Genomic DNA, 16831 nt, shown 5'->3' with positions numbered 1-16831 from the left:
GGACCCCTTTGAAAGTGGCCATGTTAGTTTGTCCTCGCCAAAATGTAGCTTAAGTTTGGAGCATTATTAAGCCTTCTTTGCGACAAGCTCATATGACATGGTTGGCACCAATGGATTCCTTAGGTTTTTTAGTTTCATATGATACCACTATCTTCTCTCTACCTTTAAAACTGAGCCCGCTACAACCTAAAAATCGCAAGTTGCATTAATGCATTAAAGAAATTAGTGGCGTTAAAACGAATTTGCGTTAACGCGTTATTATTGCGTTAACTTTGACAGCCCTAATTTAACCACAATAGCAAAATATCTATTTCGACTCTAACACTATTATAGTAAATTAATTAAGTTCTCACAAAAAGAGATCATATTATGTATCTGAATTCCCTTGGCGAATCCGTCAAGACCTCATCACTTTACTTATGTTGATGAAACTGATGAGTTAGATTCATTAAAGACAGTTGATTTAATAAAAAAAGTAGACTAACTCATTTAATACACAGAATCACCTTTTTCAAATTGAGGATTTTGTTTGAGGATTTGTATTTTTTCTTTAAGGCTGATGATGTCAGAAAAACGTCAAGGAAAATAGGTTGAGAACCGCTGCTCTGAACACCCGTCTAGGAGGAAGGAAACGAGAAAGAGGGCCTAGATGTATTTGTGTGAGGTGGTTGCTGCTGTGTGCATGTGTGTTCTGTTTTGGCTTAGTGTAAAGTTGCTATCATTTCTGCCTCTCTGGAATCTGGACCGACCAAATATCAAAGCAGAAAAAGCAGAGAGTGCGACACATCTCCCTTCCCCTCACACGCTGTTTCTTTTCTTATCTAATTCTAGAGGAAATGACAAATGGAGGAGGGCAAGTGTGATCGCGCAGCTTGACAAAGCAGTATGTGTGCATATGTGCGCTTACTCCGTCCTTTGATCAGCGCGAGGGAGGCAACGTGCAAACAAACACAATCATTATAATGTATTCGGCGCTCAGATGTGTAAAATAACGAGAGTGCGGCGTGTATTGATGAAAGAAAAAGCAAACTGTGTTGTAAAGCGAGGATTCAAAGCCAAATGTAACATCAATGACTCTTGTGTGTTTTGCAGTAATTCCGACATTTCTATTCAGGCCACATTACAATAAAGTGTGTGGACAGTTTAGTGTGATTTTTGACCTCCTTTTTGATCAGCTGTGCTACGAGTACATGCACCTGTCAAACGTGTGAACAAAAGTATGCTAATGCGCGAGAAGTGATGCAGCTGTGTCAAGCTCCAACACTGTATAGTATGTGGTTTATTGATTTTCCTGTACGAACCCACACACACACACATATGCTCCAGACGGGTTCATATCCCCCACTGATTCACAGAGGAGAGGGGAGATAGAAAGGTGATGTGTGAATGGGTGTTCTTGTCTGAGTCATCCGGGTTTGTTTTTCAGCTCGCTCACTCAACAGTCCATTAGCTCAGAGTTGGAAAGGCTGGTATTGGATTCTAGCTGACATGTTCCCCCAAGTCTGAGAGCAAGAGATGAGGGCACACGCTGTGCGGAGTGCTCGAACACTGCTCACACACACACATTTTGTCTCAGTTGTGAAAAAGGAAAACAAGAACGAAAGAGTGAAAGTGAGAGAGTGGAAGAATTGCCTAAAAATAGGATGGACAAAATGTAAAATAAAAAAAAATGTGAAAACACGATTATCAGATTTCATGTATCTATTTAGATGGAATTTCCTGCTAAAATAAGTTATCGACCATTTGGAAAATATGACACCTACTCCGACAAAATGATTGCCGACTACAAAAGTAGCACATAATGGAATGTTAATGAAGTTATTTTCTAGCTTTTTTTTGGCATACTGAGAAATAAACACTAAATATCAAATGGCGTTTCTGTCCTACATTTGTAGCATCTTGGAATGAAATCCTTCCCTCGCTTCATTTCTTTGATTTCCTTCGCAAAAGAAGCGTGGCGCTTAAACTGCTCTCTGTTCTTGTCTGCTTCCAGGGGCTGCCAACCACCACAGTCAGTCAACGCTACGGCCTCCGCTGCCCCCTCCGCACAACCACCACACCTTATCCCACCAGTCTGCCAACAGCCTGAACAGAAACACCCTGAGAGGGGGACGCAACCCCATTCACGCCCCAGCTCCGGGCACTGGAGACGGGCCCACCACCCCGGAGTCGGTCCAGCTGCAAGACAGCTGGGTTCTCAACAGTAACGTCCCGCTGGAGACCAGGTAAGAGCAAATGTGTTCCCTTTACTACTATTCTTTCCATGTTTTTTTTCCAGTTGACATGTTTGCCCGATGCTAATATCTAGAGCTACTTACAGTAAGCACAGCAGTGGAACAAGCCTTAATTAATAGTGAGGAATGAAAGGTCAGAGCCATGCTGCTTCAACAGCATTCCTGTGAGCAAAAAAGAATGACAGTGTCAGAGCACAGAGAGAAAATAAGAGCCAAGGCGGATGCGGCCTTAAACAAAACTGTGAAACACATTCCTGTAATCAGAGAATTTGTTACGGTTAGAATGTTAAGAATACAAACGCGCTAAAAGAAAGCAATCTTCTTTGTCACCTTGGAACAAATCACTCTAAACCAGCAAACAACACAACCAGAGAGAGTCCTTGTGAAATAGATGCAGCTGGAAGCTTGGTGATGTAGCGCCTACTTCTGGGGTTATTTCGCAGATATGCCGGCTTAACATTAATTCTAGCGCTAGCGAGAGCTGCAACGATTGTCGACTAATCAATCAGTCGATCAACAGAAGAATGATCATCAACTGTTATGATAATCGATTAATCGCTAAAGCCATTTTTCATGCAAAAATGGCAGAAAATGCTTTTTTTCAACCTCTCAAATATGGAGATTTCCTGTTTTTCTGTTTTATATCGTATTAAACTGAATGACTTTGTGTTTGTGACTGACAAAACAAGACATTTAAAGACATCACTTTGAACTTTGAGAAACTGGGTTGGACATTCTTCACTATTTTCTGACATTTTGTAGACCAAATGATTAATTGATTAATCTAAAAAATAATTGGCAGATTAATAGATAATGAAAATAATAATAAGTTAGTTGTAGCCCTAGTGCTAGCTAGCCGCAACAGTCTGCCAAGCTTGCCAACTTGCTAAACACAAGCTAGCTTTGCAGCTAACTGTGAGTTTATAACAGTATAACAGTTTATTTAACAGGTTTATTTGTACTATTGACTCCTGTCTCAGGACTGACTGCACACCTTGCCTCTTTTGTGGAGCAGTTTATTTACTCTGGCAGATCAGGTTTGTATTAAATTGGCAGCAGCTAAAATGAAAGCTCCAATCTGGGCTCTACGGCTCTCCATTACCTCAAAGGTCAGCTGTCAAGGTGGTTTGCAATTGGTAAACAATTTCTAAGTTTGAGAACGCTCACACAGTGAGGAGCAGACCAGTGTGAGCGTCAATGCAAGTCCATTAAAATCAAAGACTACTCTTGTGCTCCATGCTTTATTCACCAAACATGAATGAAGAGTCAGGCAAGGTAGCCGAAAAAAAAAGTTTTAATGGATTTGCAATTGGTCAACAGCACAAATTTGAGTGTTCGAGGTTAGCGTAGTTGAACTCTCCAGTGTGTCCAAGCCCCATGAAAAGTTTTACTTTGCCTCCGCAAGCAAATCCACTTATCCTGCAGATTCCATTGGCGTTAACGGACTTTGTATTTTGAAATGTTACTTTTATAATCATAGACTGTCTATAAGAAGTGTACGTAGTCACCGTGATGTTACTCATTGGTTTGTGGACTGCGGTTTTGTAGGCTTGAGTTCGGCGTTTTAGCCATCGCCATCTTGGTTTTTGGCTGTTGCCATCAGAAGTGACACAATGGTGGAGCTAAGTACAACCGAACGCTGAATAAGACGTTTTGAGGCGACCAAAAAGGTTATGATTAACTTTCATGAACTGAAAACACAAAGAAAAAGGGTTAAAGTTGTAAGACGAAATCACAAACAACTCCCAGACTGGACAACGCCGTGGTAGCGACCTGTCAATCACAAGGTATCCACGCCCTAAAGCGTATCCTGCTTTATGATCTACAGTATTTGACTCTAAATGGGACCATAATTTACTAAATGAACATCATGCTGTATTGAAGAAGACTTGAAACTAGCGTTTGAGACCATAAACTCATGTTTACAATGTTTACTGAGGTAATAAATCAAGTGTGAAGTAGGCTCATTTTCTCATAGACTTCTATACAATCAGACTTCTTTTTGCAACCAGAGGAGTCGCCCCCTGCTGGCTATTAGAAAGAATGCAAGTTTAAGGCACTTCCGCATTGGCTTCACTTTTCAGACCCTGGAGATGCCCACTGGTTATAAGTAATGGTGTGACTGGGCTCTTCAAGGTGCAGTGTGTAGGATTTGGCGGCATCTAGCGGTGAGGTTGGAGATTGCAACCAACTGAAACCGCTCCCGTGTACCAAGCGTGTAGGAGAACTACGACAAATGACCCCATCTAGAGCCGGTGTTTGGCTTGTCCGTTCTTGTCTACTGTAGAAACATGGCTGTGCAACATAGCGCACTCTTTTATGAATGCCTGAGACAATAAAATGTTCTCATTTCCTCTCATACGTAGTAGTTCAGAGCAGTGTTACGTAGCATGAAGGTCCTGGATCATGGCTAAGGAGAAAGGTAGAAGTCATGAACTTTGAACCGTTCAACCGATTTGTCTCAAAGCAACCAGCATATTGTTTTAGCACACAGTATCATTCGTTATAGATTCACCTCATGGATGAAAGCTACACTTTTTCGGTCACTGAGCTAACACAACACCACAGAATATCATGCGCAGTGTGCTACTACTCCCCTACAACATTCTAAACCAATATATGAACCACCTAAACAAAACGAAAAGTGCTCTTGGCCACTGATTCACAAAAGTGTGCTCCTCAGATGCATTCTCTACCTCATCTCCTGATGCAATATATACAAAAAAAGCTTCTATGTGTCAAAGCTATTATGCATGCACCCTGAAGTGAGGGAGCAGGAAATACAAACCATTTCACACACCTTACACATGCGCTTTTGCCTGTACACAAAGAACACTTACCAGGCGAACAGAGCATTCATGCAGGGTATTACTATTCATGAGGCATGCAGTGAGAGGGACACTGCCTACATGCTTGCTAGCATGCGCACGCTCGCTCTCTGAGCATTTACTCTGCAAACTGTAGTTGTGTTTCTCCTGCTGGGCGCTGAGGCTTCCAGCTCTGATGGTCCCGGCTAAGCTCCCCCGAGTGCCGGCCCTGTGCAGTATTTATGAGGCCCGGCCATGTTTAATTCAGCCCCGCTGGCCTCAGGTCTATGCTCAACCTGTGCTGATGCATCACGTCGGTATGCATGATGGATAAGAAGAAGCACGGTGCTGAGCAAGAATACCTACAGCTTGAAATAGAACCGATTTCCAGTCGCAATTGTTTATCTAGACCTGTGTTGCCATGGTGATGCGGGTGCCATTACATAGTTTTAGCAGAGAGGACGTTTTTTTTTTTGTTATTTCTGTTGTTGCAAACGATGCGGTGATCCTCGGCGAGGTTTGGGTGACAAAAATAAAGTTATAAATCCTCTTTTCACAGAAGCTCTTGTGATTGCCATCTCTACAGATTTAAACGAAGCGACACACACGCTGTCGAGCTCTCCGCAGTGCCAGTATTTGGTCATGTTCAGGTGGTGGGGTTGGGCATGGCTCAGAGCCTGTCGCAGCGAATGGAGCCCAGAGCGGCCGACAGAGTTTCCAGCTCCACCCTCCAGCCCAGATTGGGCCCTCCTCTGCGGGTCTGGCGATGGCGGAGGCTGGGTGGGCTGGCTGGAGCTGCTGGAGCTTGTGACTGGGTCAGAGCCAGACGGGCAGAGCCAGAGAGTCACACCATCCCCGCGCCTGGCAGAGCCCATCCTCCATCTCGTTATAACCGGCAGCTAGGAGATGATGAGCACAAGAGCACATACGAGGGAGGGAGGCGCTTGCGTGTATGTTTGCATCCAAGCATGTGTGTTCTCCCCACTGTAATCATATGTAAATTTTGGCATTTGTCGTCCACTCGTTATTGTAAATGTGTGTGCGCGCGTGTGTGTGTGTGTGTGTGTGTGTGTGTGTGTTTTGGCTTGACCCGATAGTGTGACAGCGCTGAGAGGATGAAGATTGATCACCTAAGAACACCCCAGGGCTTGGATGACTGGCAGAGAAAGAGAGAGATAGGAATAGATGAGGAAGGAAGGGAGGGGTGATATAGGAAAGGAATGGTTTACGGTAGTGGAGGGAGAGATAAAGAGGGAGAGAGAGGGAGAGAAATGGAGAGAGGTGGTGATTGAAGGAGATTGTTTTGGGGAGTGTGTGTGAGAGAAGATAGAAAGGCAGAGGAAGGAGATTGGGGCCCGTAGAACATGGATACATTTACCGGTGTGAGATAAATGACTATAGATGGCTGGTGCCACTGTGTGTGTGTGCGTGTGCGTGTGCGTGTGCGTGTGCGTGTGCGTGTGAGTAAGAAACAAGACAGAAAGAATGCATTTCTCCGTGTGCACGCGAGTGCACATGTGTGTGTACATGTGTTGCGGCATTTTGCGAGAGAGCACCTGATTTCCAATCGGTCCCTCGGAGCCTCTCGGCTAGCGGATGCCAGTTTCAATCTCTCTCTGTGATCTCAGGACATTCCCCTGCACCCCCTGCTCTCTCCGCTCTGGGCCACAGCTCTAGGGGAGAAATAAGATCACTGAGAGGGTTGCAGCATCTCAATTTATCTGGAAGGAGCCAGCGGAGGGCGGGGGGGGGGGGACTATAGGTTACTTTCAAATGCATTACTGCGGGGACGGATTCAGAGATGCTACCTGTGGGAACCACAGGGGGGTGGAGGAGGAGGAGGAGAAGAAGAAGTTAGCTACAGAGAAGAGATTCATGCCCAGCCCTGTAACCACAACTGCAATACGCATAAGAGAACCACGTAATATCATGCAGGGTTTATTAATGATATGACCTTGCATTCAGTATATACTGTAAACATAATATCCAATATCATTATGCGGAGCTACTACCCCAACAAACTAAGCTCTCTTTTGTTAACCGCACTTTCACTCGTTTCAGGAATGAGTTAACACATTCATATTGTCTGTGGAGAAGATGTTAAGTTGTATACATTTTGTCAGCAATACAGATAAAAACTGTCTGAGATTGAAAGTTTCTGTTGACCTTGGAAACAGCAGTGGAGAAAAAAAAATCTCTCCACCATTTCGAGGCTGTTCTGTAGCTTTTGATCACGCTGTATCACATTATACTCATCAGGAGACAGAGTCCATGGTGGATTTATAGAAAGCTGCAGTACAGCTACTAAATTGATCTTGTGGTGAGATTGTTTTCTCAATTAAATGTCATTTTGGGGGATTAAAACTGAAGTTAGACACATTTTCCTGCTTTGCAAGTGTAACCACTGCTGCAATACTGACTAATATACTCTAATGCACAATAGACCTTATCTATAAATCGTGAGAAGAGTGAATTTTTGCATAAATTAACATTCCTTTACCGCCATTTCTACATCACCTTATATTATCTTGAATAAGAAGCCATTTTGAAGATATTTCAACAACTTTGTCTTATACATGTGTTATTGAAAACAAACACGTTAAATAGTTTATAAATGAGAACAAATAAATGCATTTTTTCTCGTTTTCTTTCCTCTCATCAGTAAAACAAACAGAATGTACATTAGCTTTTCATATTAGATTCAATGTTATAAGTAGGCTACAATTATCAGAACAATACGAACATTCAGGCTCCCCCATGTGGATCAAAAGTTTACAGCAGATATAAATCTTGAATAAAAGATGCAAATTTATTTGGCGACCCTAATAAAATCTCTTCCGACCCGGTCTTTGGAATAGACTGCTTTAGGGTAGTCAAGCCCAATTGGCCAGAGCTAGAGCAGTACCGAACCACACCTCTTGACACCTTCCACGCAACTTTGGTTGATTTTCAAGTGTGACTATTCCTGAAACACGACTTAGAAACACAGGGTTTCCCCCACCCTACTTCTCGTCACAGCCATTGATGATCCAAGTCCAGCTGGATAATATGAATGTAAAACTAACTTTAACTTAACGCAGACAATGTTGGTTCCAACTGGTGATTATCAAACTAACTTCAGCCGACATAACAACCAGGGGCGTAAGAAAATATCGGAAAAATTGCATATCGCGTTATTATGTTTTGTGATACTGTATCGATTCTCAAAAACACTACTGATTTTTAATTAATAGTTGTGAAGATGTGAAGATTAACTCAGTCAATACTTTATTTCATATGCAATGGGATCAGTGTATGTGTCCTCTCAAAGTAGCACTATGATGTTGGATGTTACTCAGATTTTATGCATGACAGTTTTCCTAAAATTAGATAATAAATTTGTAGTATATCGCCTTACAGTATCGCAATATGTCGCGAAATATTGAGAAATAACCCCTGTATCATGATACGTATGGTATCACCAAAATTCTTGCCAATACACAGCCCTAATTACAACATGCTGTTCTGATTAATTACTGCGAATCAAACATGTAATGTGATCGATCAATCACTCGCTGAGTTTAATCAGATAGATCCTGATGCAATCTGATCTACTTGATGATGAACAATCACCTCACTCATTAGATAGGTGGCCTTTACCACTGCTCATTTTCCCTGAAGCTTAATAAGCCTAATATTGTATTTTCCTAAAAATGTAATTAATTCCTCCAATGTTAGCAGAGGTATTTGTTTATTCCAGGTGATGTGGGACGCCTTCACTATAAAACACTGTGGGAAAACAAGGCGTCATTTGGGTGCACTGTTCCTTTAATATGAAGAAATTCTTGATAACATCTCTGGATGGTTGAATATTAGATGATGCCTTGTATATTTTTTTTGCTTTCTACACATATCACTCAGCCTCAGAATTGTTCCATGTCCTCCTTCAAAGCAACACACGGCAAATGAATGCCCATTATACTGCGTCCATCTGCCGATTGTTGTTCCCTACCATTGTAGCAGGGAACAATTCTCATGACGCCATCCTTGAGCATCCTCCACTCCCCGAGCCCTTTTGTTTCATTCTCAGATCTGACCGTTTTTCAGTCACCCCCATACCGAGTCGACCTCCGCTAATTGTTCTCTACCTCTGATGATTATTCTCAGAGTGCTATCCTAAGCAACCACATGTTTGTGAGAGCTGAGAAAACCAAAGAGTGTGTGCGCGTGTGCTGGAGAAGGCGCGTGCGCTTGCTCGCTCAAGGGGAATACGAGCTTTGACTTCCTGCTAATTACCCAGCATGCTCTCTGTTCTGTGGTTAATTGTCCAGGTCCTCTTTTCTCTCAATGGGGGAACGGGGTTGGAATGGAGTGAAAACACATCCTCCCTTTTCCCTCTGTCTGTCTTCGAATCAATAGCTTCCCTCTCTCCATCCCCTCCATCCTTCTCTTAGGTCACTTTTTTTTTACTCCGCGAGGATGCAAATTAAATGTTTAGTAGCACGTCCAGGGCGATCTCATGAAAGAGAACCCGCATGAATTTTTATTGTTTGCGCGTGGGTGGGCGCCTATGTCTGCAGTCTGTGCAAATGTGTGTCAGTGTGTGAGTTGCTTGTTTCTGCATGTGTGTGTGTTGCACATGTAAGACAGGATGCATGACAGCGAGGTAGCAAAGGTTAGACTGGAGGGGGGGTAGAGGGGGTGTTGCTGGCAGCTCAGTAGAAGAAGGAGGAAAGGGGAGGGGGGGGTCTCTGTCAGCTCTCTCTAATTATGTGTGACGTTTCCATGCTGGACTACTGTCAAAAATCCCACAATATTCACACATACAAATACACACAGACACACATACAAGCAAACACACACACACACACACCCCAGCCTAATGATACAGAATTGTGATTGCCGGCTGCCTGCTATGATAGAACCCCTCCATGGTCCTCCGCAACATAAATCAATGTCAATTACCTCCCCAGAGCACATTAGACACTTTCCATTCCTACTCGTAATTAGTATGGCCCATAGACATATTCCCATCCCACACCAAGCTCGCTGCGGAGCCTTCTGCACACAAACAACAAAGCCAGGAAATGAAACGAATTCAGTGCCCACGTTCAAATGCATACCAGCACATTAAATCGCATACATTGCGTCGCATGGAATGCAAGTAATTGACCGGCTCGCCCCCTCCTCGCGTTCACACACACATTAAGGGGTATTGTAATTAATTACCGCTGGCCCTGCCATCACAGAGTGGCTGTGAAAATGAGTTGAAGCAAAGACACATGCTGGTTGACCTTGGAGTGCGTGTGTTTGTGTGCGCCTTCCATGCGCGCTCTCGCATTTGGGAGCGTGTAGATTTATGCATGCATATTAAAATTGATGGCTGTGACACCGAGAGGCTGGTATTTTTAGACAATAACCTCATATTTCCTTGCGTGCCATCTCCTTGCGCTCATTCAGCCTCTATCCGTCTAGAGGTTGTTGTTTTTTTCCCCTCTCTTTCTTCTCTTTCCCCTATTTTCCTTGGTGTCACGCAGCGTACCTGACAGGTAAAGGGGAAGGAAAGAGGAGAGGAGAAAAAAAGAGAAGAATCCAGCAGGATACCAATCCAACAATCAGTGGCATGAGTTGATGAGAGAGACGGAGCACAGACTGGCTGAATAATTGATAGAAGAGCGGAGCGGCGCTCCCAAACCAAATCTTTATGCTTTGAGCACATCACCCGTTTTTCACCGACTGTTTTTAAGAAGGGTAGACACATGTACAGACACGCTGTTATGAAACAGCAATTATTAAAGACATCAAAAGGATGGGAGACCACACAGCAATGTGTAGTTAAGCATTGTTCTAAATAGGAGTCATTATAACTGGTCCTACTAGCCTAGTCTGAATAAAACAGACAGTGAGCTACTGAAGAAAGAACAGAGCATTGACACATTTGTGCACACACACACACACACACACCTGTTTGTACTACTTAACTTCTGAGTACTCTGTATGTGAGTCACATGTCTTAGACCCGAGGCAGACTTGAGTCACAAATCTGGCAGCGTTAGACTCCACTTGACTCCACTTGATGGAGAAAAGTCTTGTAACTCGATTTTGACCTTAGCACCAATGACTCGTGAATTTACTTGGACTTTAGCCTTTTCATTTAGAGTGACTTGCCATCCCCCCCAAAGCTCAAAGATTAAACATTATGTTAGAAGAAAGTGTACAGAAAGTTAACGCTTCATTTTCCTGACAGCAGATAGATGGTAAAAGGTGGATGTAGCAGTGCATACCATTAGACAGACAAAACATGCACATCTCGGGTATGATATAGGTAAGGGGACCATATTTTCAAACCCCTTAAGTGTACCGCATGATCATGCACGTGCACATGCGCTTATGCACGCACCATAGGCGTTTTCATCAGGATGGGGGTTAATTATTTCAGCATTTCACACATACTGAAAACACCTTTCAACACCATGGACAGCGCCTCAGAAGGTGAAAAAATATGTTTTGTCTCCAAAAATCCACCAAAACAGAGTTTATTTGAAAAGCACAGGCTGCCAGCTAAACGGCCGACTGTGACACAATCTCTGCCAGCTTTGTATATTGCTATCTGGCCGTCTTAATATGATCCTTTTGCCTCCGGAATTTTCAATGTGCGCGACCGAAAACCATTGATTGATTGACACACATACTGACAAATTAGAGTTGAATTCAGACGTCTGGTGCATTGATTATATTTCTATAGATTGGGTTGTATTATTGGCTTATATTGTGTTAGGTAATAATGAGTGGGACGGAAGTATAATATTGTTATCATTTTTTAATTGAGATCAAAACCAGGACAATTTGGTAGTGACCGTTAAAAACTGGGACATTTGAGGGTTTTACAGATATTTGTCGGGACTTGGGACACCCAGCTTGAAACCGGGACAATCCCGGACAAACCGGGTCGTCTGGTCAGAGTAAGAGTATGCTGAAGTCAACAAAAAACTTTCAGCGACATACAAAACAAAGAAATCACAGATAGAGACACAAGAACTTTCCACATCATTCTACATTTGACGGGCAGCTATGGCTCAGAGGTAGAGCGGGTCTCGACTTCCCGGCTCCTCAAGCCACATGTCGAAGTGTCCTTGAACAAGACACTTAACCCCCAAATTGAATGAGTATTTAGATTAGATCCTGATGGGCAGGTTGGCACCTTGCATGGCAGCCTCTGCCATCAATGTATGAATGAATGGGTGACTGCTGACAGTAGTAGAATGTAGTGTAAAGCGCTTTGAGTGGTCGGAAGACTAGAAAGGTGCTATATAAATGCAAATCCATTTAACATTTACATTTGTAGCAGCACAAAGAACGGTGATTTAAGGCTAGACTTAATGTGCTTTAGCCTGCTAATGTTTATGCCAGCGATAGCTATGAGCTAGCATTAGATAGTTAACTTTGCAAACATGAAATCAATGAGCCCTGGATAATGTTAGCGTGGTAATAGAATATTTTCATCCAAGATTTGGCTAAATTATGTCTTTTAAAATCCTTAAACATTCTCAGCAATTATTTTATTGATTATAATGTTATCATAGCCGAGAAATTGAGGATAAAACGAAGAAAATAAGACCCAAGTTTTAAGAACAAGATTTATTTTTTAACCATCACAACATGCCTAACATCAATACTGAAATGAGACCCAGGCCTCAAACAACCTTTTGTAGAAGTGAGGTGGACCAGACAAAATGTCCTCTCTTTGCAGAAATGTCCTCACTTCAAAGATCAGGAGCTCACAAAGATAGAAGCACCAGAGCATGCACACTCACAAACACACAAACAAGGAAATTCCACAGAGACGAGCAGACAAAAACTCTGCTCAGTCATCTTTGAGTGACCTGGCCTCCTCTGATCTGTCACACTCACCTGAGGGCTTTCTCCTGTCGTACCACCTGTTGTCATAGGGGCAGTCTCCTCACTCCCCGTGTGTGCTGCTACGAGTTTGTGGTGCCACAAAAGTTTTTTTCTTATTGTGTCCTTGAAAAGTTTCATATTTTTCTTCTTTATTTTCTTACCATGGCAACAACGTAAGGTCAGATCAGAAGTGTGAAAGGAAGGAGGGAGAGAAAAAGGAGATGTATACATGTATGTGAGAAGGAGTGGAGCAGCAGCGGTGGAAAGAAATGATAGCATGGGAAGGAGAGGGGAGGGGAGGGAGAGTAGCAAAGGAGACACGTTGGGTGAGCAGGTGCAGCGATATCAGAGGATAATGGGTAATATGAGCAAAGGGATGATAGTTCAAATCCCTCTTTTATCCTCTCTGAGCTCTGACCTCACTAGGGCAATGAGGACAGGAAAGGGGGACGCATCGCGAGCTGGGGTGAATGGAGGCGAAGCGAAGGAATGGAAGGGGGGAGGAGAAAAAAAAAAGAGCAGAGCAGGTGGAGGTTAAAAAGAGATCTCGGACTGGAACGGGCCGAATTGGAGACACAATCAGTTCAAGGATGTTCAAACTCATATGGCAGGAAGAGTTCATCGGAAAGAGAAATTGGACAGAAGCTTGCACATATGTGACCCTGTCATCTGGACTCTGATTGGGCGGTAGGCTGGTGTGTCCGCGCCATGATTACCTTGCTGCCAGAGCGGGTTTTTTTACCACTTATTTCAGCACCAACAACATTAACGTCATCTTTTTCTACCTGTGTAATGACCTTTTTCACTCTTTTCCTCTTCAGGCACTTCTTGTTCAAGACTTCGTCAGGGACCACCCCTCTCTTCAGTAGCTCCTCCCCCGGTTACCCTCTGACCTCGGGGACGGTGTACTCTCCGCCCCCTCGCCTGCTACCCAGAAACACCTTCTCCCGCTCAGCCTTCAAGCTAAAGAAGCCGTCCAAGTACTGCAGCTGGAAATGTGCCGCGGTGACGGCCATCGCGGCTGCTGCCCTGCTGGCCATCCTACTGTCCTACTTCATCGGTAAGTGATCAAGTATTATTCATGAAGAGGATTAATTACATTTTTGAGGGCTTTCTTTTGATGAGGAGTTAAACTTACACATGGCCGATACATTTTTTGGAAAAGTTACCAGAACATACTCTGAATGCATACAGTGTGTCTAAAACGCGTGGAAAACGCCAGCCATGCCGCTTTCATCCTTTTATCCAAGGTGCTTCGGAGGTTTCGCTACTGTTGCGCCTGCTGTTACTAAGAAACCAAAACCGATGTGCTGCCATGGCGATGATGAAGTTGCGGTAATTTAGCAGTAAAAGCCTCACCTGACTAAACTAAACAAAGTCAGAACAAAGATAAATTGATTTCCAGCACCGTAAATCCCTCACAGTAACATTACTGCTTGATTTGTCTATGTTAAGCTGGCTGACCTTCTGATGTTGTGACGTTCTTGGACAGAAAGGGTGAAGCGAATAAAATAGTCCGTGGCACAGATCATAAATCTCTGGGTTGTCCTGCACTACAATGATTAAAATGATTACTACATAGAAGTATAGATAGAGTAGATAGAACTATAGATATTTACGGAAGAAAGAAAAGATATCTGCAGGCTGTGATTGGTCAATCCCTGTCACATGACATGTGGTGCGCGCTGTGGAGAGTTCTAAAAGTTGAACTATTTTTATCTCAGCCGTCGCACCCTTGAAAATATTTGCTTGGTAATACTTGCGCGTCGCGACAGCGTGCCTGCCACACGTCTCAAATGACAACAACGGATTTGAGCGCGCAAAAGATGCAGCATCTGGCCCCTTAGTCACACATCTCTTTTATTTTAGGTTGGTTAGCCCCGTTTGTTTTCGCCTTGACCCCCCTAATATATTATCTTTGCTCTTATTTGTATTCATCCCAGACCACAATGACAAAAAGTGTCAAGCTAACCGCCCGTTGTAAACACAAAGCAGATTCTCGAGGTGTGAGCTTTGTCACTGGAGCCTCGCGCTGCACTGTCAAAATCCGACTCAGCAGGAGCCCTGGCCTCCACTCGGCATCAGTAAACAGCCAGTCAGACAGACAGGAAGATGCATACACCACCCACACACACACACACACACACACACACACACACACACACACACACACACACACACACACACACAGCATACCGGTGCTGTTTCTGTGAGCAGGTATCAGTTAAGAAAAGGAATCTAACAGACCCAGCAGGGAAGTGGATGTATTTCACTGATCTGAATACAGTGCGCGATAGTCATACTTAAAGGAATGGCAGACACTCAGAGCAGAGCACTTACCGAGCACCTCGGGAGGAGATTCTGATGGCTGTCTGCTGGTGGATCTGTCGGGAGAGAGAGAGAAAGAGCATTTCTCAGAGTGTGTGGGAGTGTGTGCGTGGGCGAGGATTTTATCCCCTCTTGACCTCATTCACTGGACAAGAGAATGCAGACCTGTGCCTCTGTGTGTGTGTGTGTGTGTGTGTGTGTGTGTGTGTGTGTGTGTGTGCGTGTGTGTGTGTGTGTGTGTGTGTGTGTGTGTGTGTGTGTGTGTGTGTGAGTGAGAGAAAGATAGACAATAGAAAGAGGAGGAACAGAAAATGTATGTATTCTTGACTGTGCGTCTGTTTTAGTGTGTGTGTGAGGAGGCAGATGTGTCACTGAGCCCTTGATTGGCCTCTTACCCCAGAGACTAGAGGCAACAGATGGGGGATCTTAGGAAACAGTGGCATCAGCAGAAAGAACAACCCCCTTATCTCCTCTACATACATTATTAATATCACTTTACATTATTTATAAATATATCTATATATTTATATATACATCATCATCCATCTACCTGTCCGTAGTGAGTGTGCATGTGTGCACCTCAGCTCGCTCGCCTGGATGTTTCCAATTGCATCTGTGCACTCAAGTCTGTGCTTGTGCGTTCATATTTGTGTGTGTGTGTGTGTGCGTGCTTTGTGTACCCCCTCGGAGTGCCCTTGAGAACGGCGTGCGTCCTCCAGAGCAGATCAAGGCCCCTTGCCCGGGGGCACACAGACCGACCCATCCTCTCCTGAGCTTTACACGGTCACACTGCTGCGCCGGACAGCCACATATGGAGCAGTGGGGGGAGAGGATGGAAGACCTCCCCGTTGATACTCCAGGGCAGGGATGTAGTGGAGCATAGAAACTAAAATACTAAAAGCTCCATCTTATTTTATTAGCAGCACAGGGCTCACTTGAGGACACAAATATTTGTTTTCATCAGAGAAGATGTAATTGTTAATGATATTAAGCTGATAAGGAACTAATGAGGACAATAATTCACAAATGTGTCTATTTCTGAGAACATAATTGCTTGCCTTAGCTACACTTTTTTTAACTACTACATCAGTGTTAGCGCGCCATCTGGATACTTCCCAGATACATACAACCTGTTAACTGTGTTGCCTGTCATAATAATTATTAGCATTAGTTTGTTAGCCATACTAAGAAATGACTTTCTAGGTGTATTTCTAGGTGAAAAAAGGGCTGAAATGGGAAAAAGATTCAGGCCAGGAATCTAACGTCAGCCCTGACCAGCCGTATTTTTATGCCTTCACACCGGCAATAGCCGTGGTTAGAAGCTTTATGTTTTCAGGCTGTCTGTCCGTCCGTCTGTAAGGACGTACGTACCATTCTTGTGAACACGATACCTCAGGAACCCCTTGAGGGAATTACTTTAAATTTGGCTCAAACAACCATTTGGACTCGAGGATGAACTGATTTGATTTTGGTGGTCAAATATCAAAGGTCAAAGTCCCTGGGACCTCACAAAACACGTTTTTGGCCATAAATCGAGAAGTCATATGCTAATTATAAATATTTTACAAATATTTTTTTAGTATT

At 43.6% G+C, this 16831-nt stretch overlaps 1 protein-coding gene across 18 annotated transcripts in view; it reads left to right on the top strand.

The window, feature by feature from the left end:
• The window catches only part of tenm2a (teneurin transmembrane protein 2a), a 248142-nt gene that overhangs the window by 181877 nt on the left and 49434 nt on the right, over nucleotides 1-16831 (top strand). For all 18 annotated transcript variants that reach the window (XM_074648059.1, XM_074648056.1, XM_074648053.1 and 15 more), the window contains 2 exons: nucleotides 1994-2225; nucleotides 13741-13979. In XM_074648059.1, coding sequence (XP_074504160.1) covers nucleotides 1994-2225; nucleotides 13741-13979 — 471 coding nt within the window. The remainder of the gene's footprint in view (nucleotides 1-1993; nucleotides 2226-13740; nucleotides 13980-16831) is intronic.

This window comes from Sebastes fasciatus, chromosome 10 (assembly GCF_043250625.1).
Source record: "Sebastes fasciatus isolate fSebFas1 chromosome 10, fSebFas1.pri, whole genome shotgun sequence".
In the NCBI taxonomy this organism is placed as follows: domain Eukaryota; kingdom Metazoa; phylum Chordata; class Actinopteri; order Perciformes; family Sebastidae; genus Sebastes; species Sebastes fasciatus.
Note: the sequence above shows the minus strand (reverse complement) of the source record. Positions and strands in the feature narration are given on the sequence as shown.